Below are 23,554 nucleotides of genomic sequence, written 5' to 3' on the forward strand. Positions count from 1 at the left end.
ACAAATAAAAAAGATTATAAGAGAATACTATGAAAAGCAATATGCCAACAAATTGGATAATCTAGAAGAAATGGATAAATCCTTATAATCATACAACCTTCCGAAACTGAGTCACGAAGAAACAGAGAATTTGAATAGACCAATCACCAGTAAGGATATCGAAACAGTAATCAAAAACCTCCCAAGAAATAAAAGTCCAGGACCAGATGGCTTCCCTGGTGAATTCTACCAAACATTCAAAGAAGACTTATTACGTATCCTTTTCAAACTCTTCCAAAAAATTGAAGAGGAGGGGAAGCTTCCTAACACATTCTATGAGGCCAATATTACCCTGATACCAAAACCAGACAAGGACAACACAAAAAAAGAAAATTGCGGGGCCGGTCCGGTGGCGCAAGCAGTTAAGTGCTCGCACTCTGCTGCAGTGGCCCGGGGTTCCCCGGTTCGAATCTCGGGCACGCACCGATGCACCAGTTGTTAAGCCATGCTGTGGCAGCATCCCATACAAAGTAGAGGAATATGGGCACGGATGTTAGCCCAGGGCCAGTCTTCCTCAGCAAAAAAGAGGAGGATTGGCATTGGATGTTAGCTCAGGGCTGGTCTTCCTCACAAAAAAAAAAGAAAAGAAAATTGCAGGCCGATATTACCAATGAACATAGATGCAAAAATCCTCAACAAAATACTAGCGAATCAAATACAACAATACATTAAAAAGATCATACACTATGATCAAGTGGGATTTACTCCAGGGATGCAGGGATGGTTTGACATCCACAAATCAATGTGATACACCATATTAACAAAATGAAGAATAAAACTCACATGATCATCTCAATAGATGCAGAGAAAGCATTTGAGAAGATACAGCATCCATTTATGATAAAAACTATGAATAAAATAGGTATAGAAGGAAAGCACCTCAATATAATAAAGGCCATATATGACAAACCCACAGCTATCATCATACTTAATGGTGAAAAACTGAAAGTTAACCCATTAAGAACAGGAACAAGGGCAGGCCCAGGGGCATAGTGGTTAAGTTTGCGCACTCTGCTTCGGGTGTCCTGGGTTCGCAGGTTCGGATCCTGGGCACTGACATACACACCGCTCATCAAACCATGCTGTGGTGGCATCTCACATACAAAATAGAGGAAGTTGGACATAGATGTTAGCTCAGGGCCAAACTCCCTAAGTAAAAAGAGGAAGACTGGTAACGTTTGTTAGCTCATGGCCAAACTTCATCACGAAAAAAAAAAACGTGAAGAAGACAAGGGTGCCCACTCTCATCACCTTTATTCAACACAGTACTGGAGGTTTTGGCCAGAGAAATTAGGCCAGAAAAGTAAATAAAAGGTATCCAAATTGGAAAGGAAGAAGTGAAAATCTTGCTGTTTGGAGATGACATGACTCTATATAGAAAACCCTAAAGAATCCATCAGAAAACTATTAGAAATAATCAACAACTACAGCAAAACTTGCAGGGTACAAAATCAACTTAAAAAATCAGTTGCATTTCTATACTCTAATAACAAACTAGCAGAAAGAGAACTCAAGAACACAATCCCATGGACGATTGCAACAAAAAGAATAAAATATCTAGGAATAAATTTAACCAAGAAGGTGAAAGACCTATACGTTGAAAGCTACAAGACATTACTGAAAGAAATTGAAGGTGACATAAAGAAATGGAAAGATATTCCATGCACATGGATTGGAAGAATAAAAATAGTTAAAATGTCCATATTACCTAAAGCCATCTACAGATTCAATGCAATCCCAATCAGAACCCCAATGACATTCTTCATGGAAATAGAACAAAGAATCCTAAAATTTATGTGGAACAAGAAAGGACACCAAATAGCAAAAGCAATCCTGAGAAAAAAGAACAAAGCTGGAGGCATCACAATCCCAGACTTCAAAATATACTAGAAAGATATAGTAATCAAAACAGCATGGTACTTGCAGAAAAACAGACAGAATCAAGAGCTCAGAAATAAAGTCACACATCTATGGACAGCTAGTTTTGGACAAGGGAATCAGGAACAAATAATGGAGAAAGGAAACTCTTTTCAATAAAGGGTGTTGGGAAAACTGGGCAGCCATATGCAAAAGAATAAAATTAGACCATCATCTTACACAATACACAAAAATGAACTCAAAATGGATTAAAGACTTGAAGGTAAGATGTGAAACCACAAAACTCCTAGAAGAAAATATAGGCAGTACACTCTTTGACATTGGTCTTAGTAGCATCTTTTCAAATACGATGTATACTCAGGCAAGGGAAACAAAAGAAAAAATAAACAAATGGGACTACATCAGACTAAAGAGCTTCTGCAAGGCAAAGGAAACCAGGAACAAATCAAAAAGACAACCCACTAACTAGGAGAAAATATTTTCAAATCATATATCCGACAAGGGGTTAATCTCCAAAATATATAAAGAACTCATACAACCCAACAACAAAAAAACAAACAATCTGAACAAAAAATGGGCAGAGGAGATGAACAGACATTTTTCCAAAGAAGATATACACATGGCCAAGAGGCACATGAAAAGATGTACAACATCACTAGTTATTAAGGAAATGCAAATCAAAACTACAATGAGATATCACCTTACATCTGTTAGAATGACTATAATTACCAAGACAAAAATTAACAAATGTTGGAGAGGATGTGGAGAAAAGGGAACCCTCATACACTGCTGGTGGGAATGTAAACTGCTACAGCCTCTATGGAAAACATTCTGGAGATTTCTCAAAAAATTAAAAATAGAAATGCCATATGATCCAGCTATTCCACTACTGAGTATCCAAAGAACTTAAAATCAGTAATTCAAAGAGACTTATGCACCCCGATGTTCACTGCAGCATTATTCACAATACCCAAGACATGGAAGCAACCCAAGTGTCCATCAATTGATCAATGGATAAAGAAGATGTGGTATATATATATATGTATATATATACATATATATATACAATGGAATACTATTCAGCCATAAAAAACACAAAAGCGTCCCATTTGCAACAACATGGATGGACCTTGAGGGTATCATGTTAAGTGAAAGAAGTCAGACAGAGGAAGACAAACACCACATGATTTCACTCATATGTGGAAGATAAACAAACATAAGGACAAAGAGAACAGATTAGTGGTTACCAGAGGGGAAGGGGATTGAGGGTGGGCAAAAGGGGTAAAGGGGCACATGTATATGGTGACTGACAAATAATAATGTACACCTAAATTTTCACAATGCTATAAACTACTATGACCTCAATAAAAAATACAATCCCATTTACAATTGCAACAAAAAGAATAAAATACCTAGGAATAAACTTAACGAAAGAGGTGAAAGATCTGTACACCGAAAACTATAAAACACCGCTGAAAGAAATTGAAGAAGACACAAAGAAATGGAAAGATATTCCGTGCTCTTGGATTGGAAGAATTAACATAGTTAAGATGTCCATACTTCCTAAAGCAATCTACAGATTCAATGCAATCCCTATCAAAGTTCCAACAACATTTTTCACAGAAATAGAACAAAGAATCCTAAAATTTATATGGAACAACAAAAGACCCCGAATAGCTAAAGGAATCCTGAGAAAAAAGAACAAAGCTGGAGGTATCACACTCCCTGATTTCAAAATATACTACAAAGCTATAGTAACCAAAACAGCATGGTACTGGCACAAAAATAGACACACAGATCAATGGAATAGAATCGAAAGCCCAGCAATAAACCCACACATCTATGGACAGCTAATCTTCGACAAAGGAGCCAAAAGCATAGAATGGATAAAAGAAAGTCTCTTCAACAAATGGTGTTGGGAAAACTGGACAGCCACATGCAAAAAAGTGAAAGCAGACCCTTACCTTACACCATACACAAAAAGTAACTCAAAATAGAGTAAAGACTTGAATGTACGACCTGAAACTATGAAACTTCTAGAAGAAAACATAGGCAGTACGCTCTTCGACATCGGTCTTAGCAACATATTTTCAAGCACCATGTCTGACCGGGCAAGAGAAACAATAGAAAAAATAAACAAATGGGACTACATCAAACTAAAAAGCTTCTGCACAGCAAAGGAAACCATCAACAAAATGAAAAGACAACCTAACAATTGGGAGAAGATATTTGCAAACCATACATCTGATGAGGGCTTAATCTCCAAAATATATAAAGAACTCATGCATCTCAACAACAAAAAAAACTAACAACCCAATTAAAAAATGGGCAAAAGACCTGAACAGACATTTCTCCAGAGAAGATATACAGATGGCCAACAGACACATGAAAAGATGTACAACATCGTTAACTATCAGGGAAATGCAAATCAAAACTACAATGAGATATCACCTCATGCCCGTCAGAATGGCTATAATTAACAAGACAAGAAATAATAAGTGTTAGAGAGGATGTGGAGAAAAGGGAACTCTCATACACTGCTGGTGGGAGCGCAAACTGGTGCAGCCACTATGGAAAACAGTTTGGAGATTCCCCAAAAATTAAGGATAGAACTACCATATGATCCAGCTATTCCACTGCTGGGTATTTATCCAAAGAACTTGAAAACACCAATGCGTAAAGATACATGCACCCCTGTGTTCATTGCAGCGCTATTCACAATAGCCAAGACTTGGAAGCAAGCTAAGTGCCCATCAAGGGAGGAATGGATAAAGAAGATGTGGTATATATACACAATGGAATACTACTCAGCCATAAGAAACGATGAAATCCAGCCATTTGTGACAAGATGGATGGACATTGAGGGTATTATGCAAAGTGAAATAAGTCAGAGGGAGAAGGTCAAATACTATATGATCTCCCTCATTAAGTAGTAGATAATAACAACAACAAACAAACGCATAGAGACAGAGATTGGATTGGTGGTTACCAGAGGGGAAGCGAGGAGGGAGGAGGGCGAAAGGGATAATTCAGCACATGTGTGTGGTGATGGGTTGTAATTAGTATTTGGGTGGTGAACATGATGTAATCTATGCAGAAATAGAAGTACAATGATGTACACCTGAAATTTATACAATGTTATAAACCAATGTTACTGCAATAAACAAAAAATTTAAAAAAAAAGAAATGGAAAGATATTCTGTGCTCTTGGATTGGAATAACAAACATAGTTAAAATGTCCATACTTCCTAAAGCAATCTACAGACTCAGTGCAATCCCTATCAAAGTACCAACAACATTTTTCACAGAAACAGAACAAAGAATCCTAACATTTATATGGAACAACGAAAGACCCCGAATAGCCAAAGGAATCCTGAGAAAAAAGAACAAAGCTGGAGGCATCATACTCTCCAATTTCAAAATATACTACAAAGCTATAGAAACCAAAACAGCATGGTACTAGCACAAAAACAGACACACGGATCAATGGAACAGAATAGAGAGCTCAGAAATAAACCCACACACCTATAGACAGCTAATTTTCAACAAAGGAGCCAAGAACGTACAAGGGAGAAAGGAAAGTCTCTTCAACAAATGGTGCTGGGAAAACTGGACAGCCATATGCAAAAGAATAAAAGTAGACCATCATCTTACATAGTACACAAAAATGAACTCAAAATAGATTCAAGACTTGAATATAAGTCCTGAAACCATAAAACTTCTAGAAGAAAACATAGGCAGTACAGTCTTTGACATCGGTCCTAGTAGCATCTTTTCAAATACTATGTCTGACCAGTCAAGGGAAACAAAAGAAAAAATAAACAAATGGAATCACATCAAACTAAAAAGCTTCTGCACAGCAAAGGAAACCATCATCAAAACAAAAAGACAACCTAACAATTGAGAGAAGATATTTGCAAACCAAATATCTGGTAAGGGGTTAATCTCCAAAATTTATAAAGAACTCATACATCTCAACAACAAAAAGACTAACAACCCAATTAAAAAATGGGCAAAAGATCTGAACAAACATTTCTCCAAAGAAGATATACAGATGGCCACAGGCACATGCAAAGATGTTCAACATCACTAATTATTAGGGAAATGTTAATCAAAACTACAATGAGATATCACCTCACTCCCATCAGAATGGCTATAATTAACAAGACAAGAAATAATAAGTGTTAGAGAGGATGTGGAGAAAAGGGAACTCTCATACACTGCTGATGGGAGTGCAAACTGGTGCAGCCACTATGGAAAACAGTACGGAGATTCCTCAAAAAATTAAGACTAGAACTACCATATGATCCAGCTATTCCACTGCTGGGTATTTATCCAAAGAACATGAAAACACAAATGTGTAAAGATATATGCACCCCTATGTTCATTGCGGCATTATTCACAATAGCCAAGACTTCGAAGCAACCTAGGTGCCCATCAAGGGATGAAAAGATAAAGAAGATGTGGTATATATACACAATGGATTACTACTCAGCCATAAAAATGATGAAATCTTGCCATTTGCCACAACATGGATGGACCTTGAGGGTATTATGCTAAGTGAATAAGTCAGAGGGAGAAAGTAAAATACCATATGATTTCACTCATAAATAGAAGATAAAAACAACAACAAACAAACAAATAGAGACAGAGATTGGATTGGTGGTTACTAGAGGGGAAAGGGGGAGGGTGAAAACAGTGATTTGCACATGTGTGTGGTGATGGATGGTAATTAGTCTTTGGGTGGTGAACATGATGTAATCTACACAGAAATTGAAATATAACAATGTACACCTGCAATTTATATAATGTTATAAACCAATGTTACCTCAATAAAAAAATAGGCAAAGGACTTAAACACTTCTCCAAAGAAGATATACAAATGGCGAATAAGCACACGAAAAAATACTCAATGTAATTAGTTATCATGGAAATGCAAACCAAAAGCATAATGAAAAACCACTTCATACCTACTAGGATGGCTATAATAATAATTTAAAAATAAACAGAAGATAACAAGTGTTGGTGAGGATGTAGAGAAACTGGAACCCTCATACATTGCTGGTGGGATTATAAAATGGTGCAGCCACTATGGAAAACAGTTTGGTGGTTCTTCAAAAAGCTAAACATAGAATCACCATATGACCCACCAATTCTAGTCCTAGATATATATCCAAAAGAATTAAAAACAGAGATTCAAACAGACACTTGTACATCAATATTCATAGCAGCACTATTCACAAAAGCCAAAAGGTGGAAACAACCCAAGTATCTATCAATTGATGAATAAATAAAAACATGTGGTATGTACATACAATGAAATATTATTCAGTCATAGAAAGGAATACAGTTCTGTTACATGCTACAATGTGGATGAACCTCGAAAATATTAATGCTAAATGAAATAAGCCAGACACAAAAGGATAAATATTGTATGATTCCACTTATATAAAATATTTAGAACAGGCAAATTCATAGGGACAGAAAGTAGATTAGAGATTATCAGGGGCTGTGGGGAGGGGGCACTGAGGAGTTAATCATGTAATGGGTATAGAGCTTCTATTTGGAGTGATGAAAAATTTTGGAAATTGATAGTGGTGATGGTTGTACAACATTGTGAATGTACTTAATGTCAATGAATTGTACACTTAAAATGGTTAAAATGGCAAATTTTATGTTATACATATATTTTACCACAATAAAATTTCTTATAGTAGGATATTAACTAATAGATATGAAAAGAAGGATGGAATTAGAAAGATAGCCAGTTGTCAACCATCACAGCACTAATTTATGCAAGAACTATCAACAGATGGTGAAAGTGGGATGAGCAATTGGATTTTACATAATCTCAAAGTATCACCCCACAAAATACTTATGAATAACAAAGGGAAAAATACATAAGTTTACAGTGGAGAAACCTAAAAGACACCATTTTAATCAAGAGATCAAAGTTAGCATAATAGAATAATAGAATAATCAATCAATCAAAATAATAGAATAAATCAATCCTGTATGCCACCCAATAGGAAGTCATGAGAACATAGAATCACTTCTGTGATTTTCTGGCCCCAAACCCATAACCTGGTCTAATCATGAGGAAACTCTGAACAAGCCCAAATTAAGGGTGGGGGAATTGGGGAGACACTGTTTAAGGGTACAGACTTGCAACTAATAGATAAATAAGTTCTGGAGATCTAATGCACAACGTAGTGATTGTAGTCAACAATACTGTATTATAAATTTCAAAATTGCTAGGAGACTAGATCTTAACTGTTCTCAACACGAAAAAGAAATAATAATGATGTGACATGATAAAGATGTTAGCTAAACTACTGTAATAATCATATTGCAATACATAAGCGTATTGAACCAACACATCATACACCTCAAACTTACACAATGTTATATGTCAATTATGTCTCAAAAAATTTTTTTTTAATTTACAAAAAGCAAATTGTCATGTTCTACAAAACGACTGGTCTATAATCTTTAAAATTGCCAAAGTCATGAAAGTCAAGGTAAGAATAAGAAAGTGTTTCAGACTGAAAGAGACTAGAGACTAGGTGCAATCTTAGATTGAAGCCATTTTGTATAAAGGGCAGTATTGAGAAACTTGAATGGGGTCTCTGCCCAAAGGGTATACAGGAGTTCCTTGTACTATTCTAGTAACATTTCTATAAATATGAAATTGCTTGAAAAAGTTTTAAAGCCTAGGGCCGGCCCCGTGGCTTAGTGGTTGAGTGCGCGTGCTCCGCTGCTAGCGGCCTGGGTTCGGATCCCGGGCGTGCACTGACACGCCGCTTCTCCGGCCATGCTGAGGCCGCGTCCCACATACAGCAACTAGAAGGATGTGCAGCTGTGACATACAACTATCTACTGGGGCTTTGGGGGAAAAATAAATAATAAATAAAATTAAAAAAAAAAAGTTTTAAAGCCTAGAAGAGTCCCTAGCATATAATTGGTAATATATAAATATTTGTTGAATTAAGTTCTACATTATAACACAGAATTTGGGGGAAACATAAGACCAATCTCACAAGTAGGTACAATTTATGGAGCCCTAGGAACACTCTCTAACATCCAAATATATCTTTGTTATCAATTCACTCTGTGATAATAAAGACTGAAGTAGGCACAGGCACTGAAATAGGGAGAAAGAATGGACAGGGGAGATAAAGCGGAAAAATAAAGAATTATCAACTCTGGAATTTTTATGAGACCCAGTCTGGGAAGCATGCTTTATTTATCCTATGAAATCTCTCATATCTCCAAATCCCAATAGAGAAAAATACTATGGCAGTGATATGATTAACTGCTGTCAACTTTGTCAGCGGGGAAAAAACTCATTTTTTCTTTCTTTTGTCACCTAGCATGAAATATGGAGGAAATATTATCAAAATGATTTAACAATAAAAAGGAAAGCAAAGAAATTTTAAGAGATCATCCTTTCTAGTGAAAAACAAAGGAAGCAACGTATTTCAAAGATCAGCTAAGTAAGAGTTCAAAGATCAAATATAATCTCTAAAGGGTTGCATGAAGTAGTAATGATTCTTCTTAGAACTTGATATAGCATATTTTCAAACTCTTGAAGAATAAACGCAGAGATTTCACTAACCATTTTGGGGAGCCTCATCAACATATCTTTACAGCGCAGTACACATGTAGATGCTCTTTGAAAATCCCCTTGAGCAATTGCCTGGGAAAGTGAAAAAATGTCAGTAATTGGTTAAAATGAAATAACAATCTATTTGTCTATAAGTCAATTTTAACATATTTTTAACTGGTGTTAACAAGTATTAATTTGTTTTCTAATCTTTTTAGCAACACTAGTTGGTCTAGCTAAACATAACAGCCAGCTCAAAATACAGAGAAATAAATGGTAAGAAGATTGGGTAACACAGAGTTGATACTGAATAACTGGGAGTCATTTACTTTTTCTGGAAATGCTGAAACTGGTGTACAATCACATAATGCCATGTTTCCTCAGCTTGAATAGCTCTTGTATTTATCTCCACATTAGAGGAAATTTTTAATGTTAAATAGCAGTCTTTTGTCCTAAAACAGGCTCACAATAACCTCATAGTCTGAACTGCTTTGAATCTCTGCTATGAAAGGCGGTTTAGTGCAATCCCATCTTGGGGCCAGAAGAGCTACTCTGATATTTATTATGTATAACCTTGAACCTTACTCACTCACAGCTTCAGTTTCCTCATCTATAAAATGAGGACACTGTAGTAGATTATCTCTAAGATTCCTTTCAGCTCTACCATTCTTTGACCGAACACCCTCAAGTGAACAAAAACATCAATCACACATTACTTGGGTGCTTGTAGAAGAGGCTTGTTTCAGTCATTTAAGAATTTAGATGACAAGGCATATTAAAAAAAAACGGCCCGGTGGCGCAAGCGGTTGGGTGCACGCGATCCGCTGCGGCGGCCCAGGGTTCGCCAGTTCGGACCCCGGGTGCGCACCGACGCACGGCTTGGCAAGCCATGCTGTGGCAGCATCCCATATAAAGTGGAGGAAGATAGGCACGGATGTTAGCCCAGGGCCGGTCTTCCTCAGCAAAAAAAAAAGAGGAGGATTGGCAGAAGTTAGCACAGGGCTGATCTTCCTCACACACACAAAAAAAACATTGACATATACAACAAAGTAATCTTATAAAGTACTTTGTAGGGGGAAAAATCTCTACGTTTGCTATTTTCTTTTCTCTTATGCAGTATCAAATATTCTCGTGCTTTGGATAAGGAAAGAATTGAGTAGAGAGATGAAAAGATGAAGAACATAAGAAGGTAGCTTCGCTTTAGTTTTCTCCTCTATCTACCTGCTGAATATTAAGCTAGACATCTTGCTGAGTAGATACCTTCTTCTAAGGCTTTGATACTAGATTTTGTAAAAGAGGAAAATAAATAGTAAACACAAGAGCCTCAAAAAGCCAAATCACAATTATCTATAGAGATTACAAAATAATATTCCCATCTATATGAATAAGTGTTTGATGAATACTTGCTGATTGATTCATTACTCAAGGTGGAGAAAATCTTATTATAAAAGAGAAATGCTGAGTGACAAACCTCATATCGGAGGATGATGCTTTCTGTTCTTATAACATATAAAACAATATAAGCCTTTAATTTGCTCAAAGAATCTATAAAGTGTCAATCATTAATCAGATTTTATCTTAGAGGAAATCATAACTCTAATAATTCCAGCTAGTTTTGAAAATTTATTCATGTTTTTGGGCCAGGAGTCAATATTTCAAACCCAAAGGATACAGAATTCAAGTAAAAGAAGTCTTAAAGAAGAGGCAGCATGCTATAGTGCTGTAGCAACGTTTGGTGAGCTTCAGACTCACCTGTGGAGCTTTTTGAAAATCACATGCCCAGGTCCCACCACTTGGAGATTCTGATTCATTAGGTCTCGGATGATGCCCAGCCTATACTGATGAGGTGAAAAGAGTATGGGCTTTGGATTCCCAGCTTTTCCACTTCTTTGCTCAGTGAGCTTAGGCAAGTCACAACCTCTCTGAACCTCAATTTCCATAATTGTAAAACAGGCACAGTAATGTCTACCACATAGAATTGATCTTATGAGGATCAAATGAGATCACAAGATATGAAAGCATTTTGTAAACTGTAAGGCAGTACACAAAAGTGTGAACAATTTTTGCAGTCAAAACTATCATCAGTGCCAAGAACTGTAATAAGGGAGGTTATTTGCTCTTATGTGGTACTCACTGCTAGTGAAGAGAGGAAACTTCTCTTAAATCATATCCTAGCAGATCTATAAAGTATTTTAACTTATACTGATGGATCAAGGAACTTAGGTTGGCCCTTCCTTAGAAGAGAGAAAAGCTCCAAGGTTGGATCTGAAGTGCTGCTCAACAGCATTGGATTATTACCATTATGCAAAGAATTAAATGCTAGACTGAACATCACCTAATATGCTACTAAGTGATGATGACAACACAATCAATACAAAGACAGAAAACTATGCTGAACGGATCCACTAAAAATTTATGCTAACTTCAACTGGACCCTCATTTCAGCTAAGCAATCAAAAATGTTACAGCTCCTAGTACCATGCCAAGTATAAAGTAGATGCTCAATAAAAATTAGTTTCCTTCTTTATTGATTTCCTTAGGACACTTCCCACATAGATGTTCAAGCCCTTTTTTATGCTTCAAGTGCTCCATAACATGCCACACCCTCCTACTATACCCCTCCCAAAAATTACTTTGCCTTCCATCTTAATAAAAAAAAAAAACTCATGTGCTCCCTTATCCAATATCTAATTCTCTTCTGCCATTTAAAATATCTATCTTACCCTATCTACCCTTTCCTTACCATAAAAAATTCACAATCTTCTTCATTTTCACACCATAGTTAGTTGCTCATCCTTTGTTTTTCTGTGGAACTTCATTCATATTTCTTTTAAAGCAATTACCCTGTTGTAATGCATCTGTTTACACATCTGTATCTCCCACAAAACTTACCTAAAGCTCCTATAGGAGAGGTACCACATACTAATGTTATTGATCATTTTATCTCTAGTGTACAGAGTATTGACTTATATAGCAGGCACTAAATAAATATTTACCCATCTATATACGCACTTGATCAGATTAATTTCCATCTCCTTCTGGTATATCAATTAACCCCCCCTCCTCTTTATCCAACTTCTCCAATCTTCTTCTCCCTGGTTCTTATATTCTACCTGTAATGTGTTCATATATACTCTATTTTGAAGATAACCTTCCTTTGACCATGCTTATCTCAGTAGCTACAACTCAATTTTTCTTCTTCCCATTGTCAGACATCCTGACAGAATATGCTATATTCATGGTTCTCAAATTTTAGCATAAGACAGAATCATCTGGAAGTCTTGCTAAAACACAGATTGTTAGGCTCTACCTCCAGAATTTCTGATTCACGGGGTTTGGGCTGGCATTGCATTTTTAACAGGTTCCCAGCTAATATTGATGCTGCTGGTCCAGGGACCACTCTTTCACAGCTCTAGACCAATCCTATACCAATAGTTCTGATTCTTCTTGGTCTCAGGAGCCCTATAACTCTTAAAATTATTGAGGAGTCAAGGAGATTTTGTTTATCTAGGTTATAGCTATCAATATTTAACATATTAAAAATTAAAACTGAAACTTTAAAAAGTATCTATTCATTGAAAAATGAATATAAATATTATGTTAATATAAATAACATATTTTTATGAAAACTAACTATATTTTCCCAAAAAAATTAGCAGAAGAGTACCATTGTATCACATTTTTACAAATCTATTAATGTCTGGTTTAACAGAACACTTGGATTCTCATAGCTGCTTCTGCATTATACCTATTGTAATGTTGTTTTGGTTGAAGTATATGAAGAAAATCCAGTCTCACACATATATGTAGCTGGAAAATAGTCTTTCCAGATAATTGTGGATATTCTTCTTTGACACAACACCAAAACTCAGCAAGTGGCAGTTTCTTAAAGGTTAGTTGCAATGTGAATTCTGGAACCATACCAAACAACTTTTCATACCCTGTTCATATTAAAACCTATGGATCTATCTTACACTTTGACTGGATCTCTTACCCATACATGATTTTGTAACAACATGAATTGGTAATTTGGAAAACACTGGCTCACTGAGTTATGTAGATAAACCAAAGGTTGACACATTCCATTATAACATGTCAAAAAAAAAATCACATTCATCCTCAGCACTCTTATTCAACATAGTATTGAAAGTTCCAGCCAGCACAATAAGGGTAGAAGAGGAAAGGAATAAAACTGTCTCTATCTGAGGATGACATGATAGTCTACATAGACAATTCCAAGGAATTTACAAAAAAAATTCTAGAACTAATAAGCGAGTTCAGCAAGGATACAGGATACAAGCTCAACATACAAAAATCAATTTTAGGAGAATCACTTCTAAAATGATGGATTAATGACCTCTGAAACTCCATGCCTCCAGAAAAAGCAATGAGAATACTGGCAAAAACTGTCAAAATGAACTTTTCAGAACTCTGGAAATTAAACAAGGGCTTGCAACAATCTGAGAAGTATTTACTCAAGAAAATCAGCGGATTTTTCTTGAATAAAAGAATCTCCATAAGACAGCCAGCTTTGTGCCATTTTAAATTGCTCATTTTTATCCCCCTCTCTCTAGCCCTGCAATAGCCCTGACAACCAGCAGACTGGGAACCTTATTAGCTGTGAAAAACAGCAGCTTAGCAGCCACTGGAAGGGACAGAAGGAGTCTGGAGGGGCCAAAAAAGCCCCATTCCCAGAGAATTGTCACAAGTTGAGCAGTCTGGCAGCTCCATGGAAAAGCTTCATTCACAGGGCTTTATTTATTTTTTTTACGTATAATTCACATACCATAAAATTCACCATTTTAAAGTGCACAATTCAGTGGTTTTTAGTATATTCACAGATCATGCAACCATCATCACTCTTCAATTCCAGAACATTTTCACCACCCCAAAATAAAACCCATTAGCAGCCACTCCCATCACCCTTTTCTCCCAGCCCCTGGCAACCAACACTCGACTTTCTATCTATATGGATTTGCCTACTCTGGAAATTTAATGTAAATAGAATCACAATACGTGGCCTTTTGTATCTGGCTTCTTTCACCTAGCAAAATGGTTTCAAAGTTCATCCATGTTGTAGCATGTATGAATATTTCATTTCTTTTATGGTTTGATAATATTCCATTGTATGGGTATCCTACATTTTGTTTATCCATTCATCAACTGATTGACATTTGGGTTGTTTCCATTTTGGAGCTATTATGAATAATGCTGCTATGAACACTTGTGTTTCAAGCATTTGTACGAACATATTTTTTTTTAATTTTATTTATTTATTTATTTATTTTCTCCCCCCAAAGCCCCAGTAGATAGTTGTATGTCATAGCTGCACATCCTTCTAGTTGCTGTATGTGGGACGCGGCCTCAGCATGGTCGGACAAGTGGTGCGTCGGTGCGCACCCGGGATCCGAACCCCAGGCCACCAGCAGCGGAGCGCGCGCACTTAACCGCTAAGCCACAGGGCCGGCCCTATGAACATATGTTTTTAATTCTCTTCTGTATATATATATACCTATGAGTGGAATTGCTGAGTCATATGGAAACTTCATGTCTAACTTTTGGAAGAACTTCCAAACTACTTTCCACAGCAGCTTCACCATTTTACATTTCCACCAGCAATGCATGAGGGTTCCAATTTTTCCATATCCTCATCAACACTTCTTATTTTCCATCTTTGTGATTATACATATCTGAGTGGGTGTGAAGTAGCATCTCATTGTGGTTTTGACTTGCATTTCCCTAATGAATAATAATGTTGAGCATCTTTTCATGTGCTTATTGGCCATTTGTTTATCGTCATTGGAGAAATGTATATTCAAGTCTTTTGCCCATTTTAAATTTGGGTTGTCTTTTTATTGTTGAATTCTCAGAGCTCTTTATATATTCTAGATGCTAGACAATTATCAGATGTATGATATGCAAATATTTTCTCTCATTCTGTGGGCTTTTCCACTTTCTTCATAATGTCTTTTGATGAACCAAAGTTTTAAATTTTGATTAAGTCCAACTTAGCAATTTTTTCTTTGCTTGTGCTTAAGGTGTCATATCTAAGAAATGGTTGCCTAATCCAAGGTCACAAAGATTTATACCTATATTTTCTTCTAAGAGTTTTATACTTTCAGCTCTTACTTTTAGGTATTTGACCATAAATGTGGGGGTTTATTTCTGGACTCTCAATTCTATTCAGTTGATCTATATGTCTATCCTTATGCCAGTACTACAATATCTTGATACTGTAGTTTTGTAGTAAGTTTTGAAATTAAGAAGTGTGAGTCCTCCAACTTTGTTCTTTTCCAAGATCTTTTTGTTCTTTTTCAAGATATTTTGGCTCTCATGAATACCTATATGAATTTTAGGAACCGTTTATCAATTTCTGCAAAAAATAAGGCATTTGGAATTTTGATAGGGATTGAATTGAATTGGTAGATCAGTTTTGGGGAATATTGCCATCTTAGCAATAGTATGTCTTCTGAGCCATGAATATCCAATATCTTGCCATTTATTTTGGTCTTAATTTCTTTCAACAATATTTTATAGTTTTCAGTGTATTAGTCTCGCACTTCTCTAGTTAATTTACTCCTAAGTATAATTCCTAAATAAAATTATCCCTTTTCTCAAATGACATGATCTTGTATATAGAATATCCTCAGAAATCCACAAAAAAAACTATTAGAACTAATAAACAAGTTCAGCCAGGTTACAGGGTACAAGATACAAAAATCTATTATATTTCTATCCACTAACAATGAGTAAACTGAAAATGAAATTAAAAAATCAATTCCATTTAAATTAACATCAAAAAATAAAATAATTAGGAATAAATTTAACAAAACAACTGCAAAATTTGCACACTAAAAACGACAAAACATTGTTGAAAGAAATTGAAGAAGACCCAAATAAATAGAAAGACACCCCATGTTCAATAATATTCGTGAGATGGCGATACTTCCTAAATTGAACTACAGATTCAATGCAATTCTCATCAAAATTCTAGATGGCTTTTTTGCAGAAGTTGACACCCTGAACTTAAAATTCATATTGAAATTTAAAGGATCCAGAATAGGCAAAACCATTTTGAAAATGAACAAAGTTGCGGGGGTCACACTTCCCTATTTCAAAACTTACTACAAAGCTATAGTAATCAAGACTGCAGTACTAACATAAGGATAGACATATAAATCAATGGAATAAAACTGAGAGTCCAGAAATAAACTCTTATATTTAGAGTCAATTGATTTTTAATAAGGGTGCAAAGATAATTCAATGAGAAAAGAATAATCTTTTTAAAAAATGGTGCTGGGACTGGATATCCAATGTAAAAGAATAAAGTTGGATACCTACCTCACACCATATGAAAAACTGACTCAAAATGAATCATTGACTTAAATGTAAAAGCTAAAAACTATAAAATTCTTAGACTGAGACTAACATATAGGAGCAAATATTCATGACCTTGGGTTAAGTTATGGTTTCTTAGATATGACAACTAAAGCACAAGCAACAAAAGAAAATAATAGTTGTCAATTCTCCCCAAATTGATATACAGGCTTAACACAATTCCTATCAAAATTCCAGCAAAAACGTTTTGTAAATGTAGACAATATTATTCTAAAATTTATATGTAAAGGCACAGGAATTAGAATAACTAAAACAATTCTGAAAAACAATAACAAAATGGAAAGAATCACTCTACCCAATTTCAAGAATTACTTTATAGCTACAGTAATCAAAACAGTGTGGTATCAGAAGAAAGACAGACCCATATATTAAAAGGAAAGAATCAAGATCCCAGAAATAGATCCACCCACACAAGTATGGCCAACTGATATTTGACAAATGTGCAAAAGCAATTCAATGGTGGAAGGATAGTCTTTTCCACTAATGGTGCTAGAGCAATTGTATATCCATAAATAAAAAAAGGAACTTCAATGTAAACCTCACACTTTATACAAAAATTAACTCAAAATCGATCACAGATGTAAACGTAAAAGGTAGAACTATAAAACTTTAGAAGAAAATATAGGAGAATATCTTTCAGATCTAGGGCTTGGTAAAAAGTTTTGAGACATGACACCAAAGGCAGAATCCATAAAAGAAAAAAATCAATTGGACTTCATCAAAATTAAATACTTTTGCTCTGCAACCCTATTAAAGGGATGAAAGACAAGCTACAGACTAGAAGAAAATATTTACAAATACATATTTGACAAAAGACTCAAATCTAGAATATATAATTCTCAAAATTCAACAGTAAAAAAATCAATCTAATTAGAAAATGGACAAGAAAAATGAACATACATTTCACCTAAGAGAACATACAGATGGCAAATAAGTGCATGAAAAAAATGTTCAACATCATTAGCCATTAGGGAAGTGCAAATTAAAATGATGATGAGATATCACTACACAGCTAATAGAACAGCTAAAATAAATTAATCACAATACCAAATGCTGGGAAGGATGCAGATAATGGGATCTCTCATACATTGCTGGTGGGAATTAAAATGGTACAGCCTCTCTAGAAAACAGCTTGGCAATTTCTTAAAAAATAAACCACTAAAGATACACTAACCATATGACCCAGCAGTTGTACTCCTGGGCTTTTTACCCCATAGAAATGAACATTTATATCCACACAAAAACCTGTACACAGATGTTCATACCAATTTTATTTACAATAGCCACAAACTGGAAACAATCCAAATTCCTCAATAGCAAATAGCTAAACAAACTGTGGTATATCCACGCCATGGAATTCTACTTACAAATAAAGAACGAACTATTGATACACAAAACTTAGATGTCAAAGGAATTACGCTAAGTTTAAAAAGCCAGTATCAAAAGATTACATACTATATAATTCCATTTATATAACATTCCCAAATGACAAAATTATAAAGATGGAAAATAGGTTATTGGTTGCCTGGGATTGGGGATGGCGGAATAGGTATGACTACAAAGGGGAAGCACGAGGGATCTTTGTGGTAATGGAACTGCTCTGTATCTTGATTGTGGTGGTGGTGGTGGTAGTTACACAAATTTATCCATATGATAAAACTATATAGAACTGTAGACACATACACAAGTTCACGTAAAACTGGTGTAATAGGAATAAGATCTATGGATTGTACCAATGTCAATTTCCTGGTTTTATAATGTACTATATTTATGAAAATGTTACCACTGAGGAAAACTGGGTGAAAGGTACACCAGAACTCTTTACTATTTTTGCAACTTCTTGTGAATCTGTAATTATTTCAAAATAAAAAGTTTTTAAAACTCACATAAATTAATATCACCATCAATTTCATCAGAAAAGTCTAAGTATCTGGAAGCTATCAAGCTCATGGTAGAGGTAAAAGTTTTCCAAAGTTATAATTTTTACTTACAAGCTTAAATTTTATCACTGGCAACAAATACCGTTAGGTGCTTTCCTTGAAGTCACATTCTCACTTCATTCATTTTTAATGAAAATGTCTGCTAACTACCCAAGACTGAATGAACAAAGTTTATCTGTCAGTCACTCTTTCCAGTAAAAATGGTGTTCTGTGAAAACAGAAGTAGGTACTTCAGCTTCCAAGTCAAACAATCACATAAGGGCGTTTCTTCAAGACAATCACCGTACTTTAATATGCAGCAGAAGTGCTCTGTGAGTGCTTCCCTTTTCATTACATAGAATATTAAAATGATATGTAGTACTCAAGGGTCAAGATTTAATAAAATTAATCATTTTTACTGTTCCATTTTTACTATTACACAAAATACCCCCAAAGGTATTTTTAAGTAAAACTGGCATTCTTTTTACGGCAAGTGTGTAGCAGTGAAGAATACAGTGACTACTAGTCAAGAGTGTGCCACTGTCTTAATTCATGTTAAAGTGCCACCATTGCTTTTGCACCACCAGTACAAACGCCAATATAGCAAAGGCAAATCACTTAGAATTATTATGGAAACAGTTTCGACCTCACAGACATCTCCACCATACTAACTTCTTCCATTGCCTCACCATCCACTCAGCCCTTAAACTCCTACAGTCTGTCTTCCACTTTTACCTCGCTATTAAACTGTTTTCTATGGTCACTATTGTCTTCCTAAATGCTAAGTCCAATATCCTTTTCTCCAATCTCATTTTCCTTTATTTCTCTGACGCATTGGCCACTGCTGATCATCCCTTTTTCCTTGAAAAGTTCTTCTCTTTTCATACATGACTCACTGTTCTAGTCCTCCTTCATCTCTGGTATGTCATGTCTTTGTTTGCTCTACTTTTTACTACATCCCTCCCAACACATAAATGTTTGTGAAATGAATCGGCTTTCTTATTATCTTCCCTTTCCTGCCTCCAAGGACCAAATGATTCAGTCCTTCTCACTGATCATAAATGCTTGCTTACTTTATAATATCTCCTATATCTGCCCCCTTCCTTCCCATTCTCATTGCTACTGCTATAGTCCAGCTCTCATCATTTCAAGCTTACACTATCCTCCATTCTGTTCACTTTTTCAATCCACCTTAAACACTATTGCCAGGTTACTCTTCACTTGGTGCCACCTCACCTCTTCCCAAAAAACCTTCAACCATCCCACTGCCTTTAGGAAAACATCAAAAGTATTTTTTCAGAGAGGTATATTTAGGCCTTCTCAACTTGGCCCAACTTTTTTCTCTAAACTTAGTCCTTACTATGCCCTTGCACAAACACTTTCCTTTGAATAAACTGGTCACTCAACATTCCTTAAACAAGACATGCACATTTCTGCCCATATGACTTTGCTCATGCTCAAGCCTTTGCTCTGCCTAGAATATTCTGTGCCCTCTTCCCCACTTTTCTAAATCTATTCCTTCCTTCAAGGCCAAATCATGTCCTAAATCCTTTGTGCATCTTCCTTTACAGCCCAGCCCACGATGATCCTCCCCCTTCTTACACTCTTACGGTACTTGTCTATGCCAGTGTTTCTCAATCTTTCATATCTTATATACTACTACCACTCTTTTTGGGAGGATGAAGAGGTTAGAGAAGGATAATAGGAGAGCAGATTCCTTTGTACAACACCCATTTACATATTATCTATTACATGCCAAGCACCATGCTAGATGATGACAATGTAAAGATTAATTTTTTATGTCACTGCTTTTTTGTTGTTGAGGAAGATTCACCCTGAGCTAACATCTGTTGCCAATCTTCCTCTTTTTCTTTTTGCTTGAGGAAGATTTGCCCTATGCTAACATCTGTGCAAATCTTCCTCTATTTTGTATGTGGGTCACCGCCACAGCATGGCTGCCAACGAGTGGTGTAGGTTCGTGCCTGGGAACCGAACCCAAGGCACTGAAGCAGAGCGCGGCAAACTTAACCACTATGCCATGGAGCCGGCCCCAATGTTACTGCTTTTTTAACTAGTAGGAGAGATAGCGGACCAGGGCCCTTAGAACAGTAGAGAAAGTGAGCTTTCCACTTGGCTTGCATCTCCAGGACACCCTCCATCATAGTCATTATGGATAAGCTCATGGCTCCTGCCTCTGTGTGACCTTGCCAGCTTCTACAAGTGGTCTTACCCTAGTAAAGAGGGAAGGAAGTATAAACACAACACATGACCCTTGCATCTACAGATGATAGGACAGCAGAAAGAGGCACTGCCAACAGACAAGGGAAATGGGAAATTAGGAGAAACACCAAGATCTATAGTTTCTTCTACAATGCTAAAAGATTACAGATGGATAATCTGTGGCTCAAGGGTAAAGAGAAGAGGGAGTTGGTGTCAAGATGGTGGCATAGGTGGACTCTGAACTCACCTCCTCCCATGGACACAACAAATTGACAGCTACTCTTGGAATAATTAACCCTGAAAGAGAACTGAAAACTGGATAAAAAGAACCCCCACAACAAGAGACAGTCCTGACTGAGATGGAAGAGCCAGATATTCCTCTCTGGAGAGAAAAAAAAAGCCACCTTCACAAGCCACAGTGCTTCACGGCTGCCCAGGAGCAATCCAAAGGTATGCAGCCTTCCCTGGAGGAGTGGGGGACCTGAGCGGGGGAGCATTTCTGCTATAAGCATCTTTTGGTCCCAGCACAACCGAGACGAGTGTCATAGTGTCTGGCTGTGCTGGCTACTAACAGCAGTGGGAATACCCCCAGAAAAGCTATCAGACATAAGGATAAAAAATCTGGATCTTAAAGGGCCCACATACAAATTCACCCATTTCAGAAGGCAACCTAAAATCACCAGAAAGAAAGGTGCATAGTCCTTTGGTGAAAAGAGGCTCACCTGATACGCTCTGGGTGCATCTCAGTGAGAGGTGAGACCTCTCCAGGGACTGAGACATTGGCAGCAGCCATTATTGTGACCTAGTATGGGCATGCTGACATAGACGCTGGCAGACGCCATTGGAGTTCTTCCGTGGCCTGCTAGCCCAGGGTGGCCCCCACCCACTAGAGCACTGATTTAATCCAGCTCAGTTAGGGCAGGCAGCCTGCCCTAGGGATTGGCTCCACCCAATAGCAAGCCTTCGAGCAACTGGTAGACATGCATAGGCTGGGTGCCTGCAACGTCTGAAGCCAGGCAAGTGGGTCCACCTCTGTGGGGCAGAGTGGGCGCAAGGAGCGGGTGGAGTGTGGGAGGCCTCAGCAGTGGGGTGACTGGGTCCGCTTCAGGGGGTCAGGGTGCACACACGGGACAGGACTGTGTTGACGGGGTATGTGGCCCTGTGGGTAGTGGGGCTTGTCAGTTACAGAAGACTTGTGCTTCTCAAACAGCCACATAGGGGATAGGCTCCCCACTTCCAAAGCCTGAAGCAATTAGGTGCTCCCATGCCTGGGGCCAGTCCCATTAAGCTACAATCCTGAGACAGCTGACAAGAACCTTGTAGGCTGGAGGTCTACAGCAATTGTAAACCCCTAAGCCTAACAACCAGTCATGCTAGGGGCCTACTCACTTAAAAGAAAAACCGCAGAAGGAATGTGCTATTAGACCTTACAGCCAACTGTGCTGGGTCCCCCAACATGCGGTAAAGTGACTGAATAATCCATAGCAGCCACATGCAGCTGAGCAATACAATCAGCTGGCCAGGGTGACAGCACAGCCTTCCTGGGCGCCTGCAGCAAAAGCAACCCTGCCACAACAGAAGGACACATGTAACCCACACAGGGGTCACTCCTGGAACATCTGGAACTGGTGACGAGAGGGAAGCATACTGCTGGGCCTCAAAAGGAATCTCTTATATAAGGCAACCTCTCCAAGATAAGGAGACATAGCTGACCTACCTAATACATAGATATAAGCACAGAGAAAGAGGTAAAATGAGGAGGCAAAGGAATATGTTCCAAGTAAGGGAACAGGACAAAACTCCAGAAAAAGAACTAAATGAAACAGAAATAAGAACCTACCTGACAAAGAGTTCAAACAAAAAGTCATAAGGATGCTTACTGATCTTGGGAGAAGAATGGATGAACTCAGTGAGAACGTCAACAAAGAATTAGAAAATATAAAATAGAACCAATCAGAAATGAAGAATACAGTAGGGGAAATGAAAAATTCACTAGACGGACTCAAAACCAGAGTAGATGATACAGAAGAACAGATCAGCGAGCTGGATGAAAGACTAGAGGAAATCACCCAAGCTGAACAGATAAAAGAAAGAAGAATTAAAAAGAACGAGGACAGTCTAAGTGACCTCTGGGACAACATCAAATGCACTAACATCCATGTCATAGGTGTCCCAGAAGGAAAAGAGAGAGACAAAGGGGCAGAGAATCTATTTGAAGAAATAATAGCTGAAAACTTTCCTAACCTAAGAAAGGAAACAGACATCTAGGTAGGTGAAGCACAGAGAGCATCAAACAAGATAAACCCAAAGAGGCCCACAGCAAGACACATCTTAATTAAAACGCACAGAATTAACGATAAAGAGAGAATCCTAAAACCTGCAAGAGAAAGGCAACAAGTTACATACAAAGGAAACCCCATAAGGGTATAAGCTGACTTCTCAGCAGAAACCTTACAGGATAGATAGAGTGGCATGATATATTTAAAGTGGTAAA

General features: G+C 37.1%; 1 protein-coding gene across 5 annotated transcripts in view; it reads right to left on the reverse strand.

The window, feature by feature from the left end:
- TEX11 (testis expressed 11) overlaps positions 1–23,554 on the reverse strand; it is a 353,243-nt gene that overhangs the window by 289,697 nt on the left and 39,992 nt on the right. For all 5 annotated transcript variants that reach the window (XM_058536116.1, XM_058536115.1, XM_058536118.1 and 2 more), the window contains one exon: positions 9,536–9,616. In XM_058536116.1, coding sequence (XP_058392099.1) covers positions 9,536–9,616 — 81 coding nt within the window. The remainder of the gene's footprint in view (positions 1–9,535; positions 9,617–23,554) is intronic.

This window comes from Diceros bicornis, chromosome X (assembly GCF_020826845.1).
Source record: "Diceros bicornis minor isolate mBicDic1 chromosome X, mDicBic1.mat.cur, whole genome shotgun sequence".
In the NCBI taxonomy this organism is placed as follows: domain Eukaryota; kingdom Metazoa; phylum Chordata; class Mammalia; order Perissodactyla; family Rhinocerotidae; genus Diceros; species Diceros bicornis.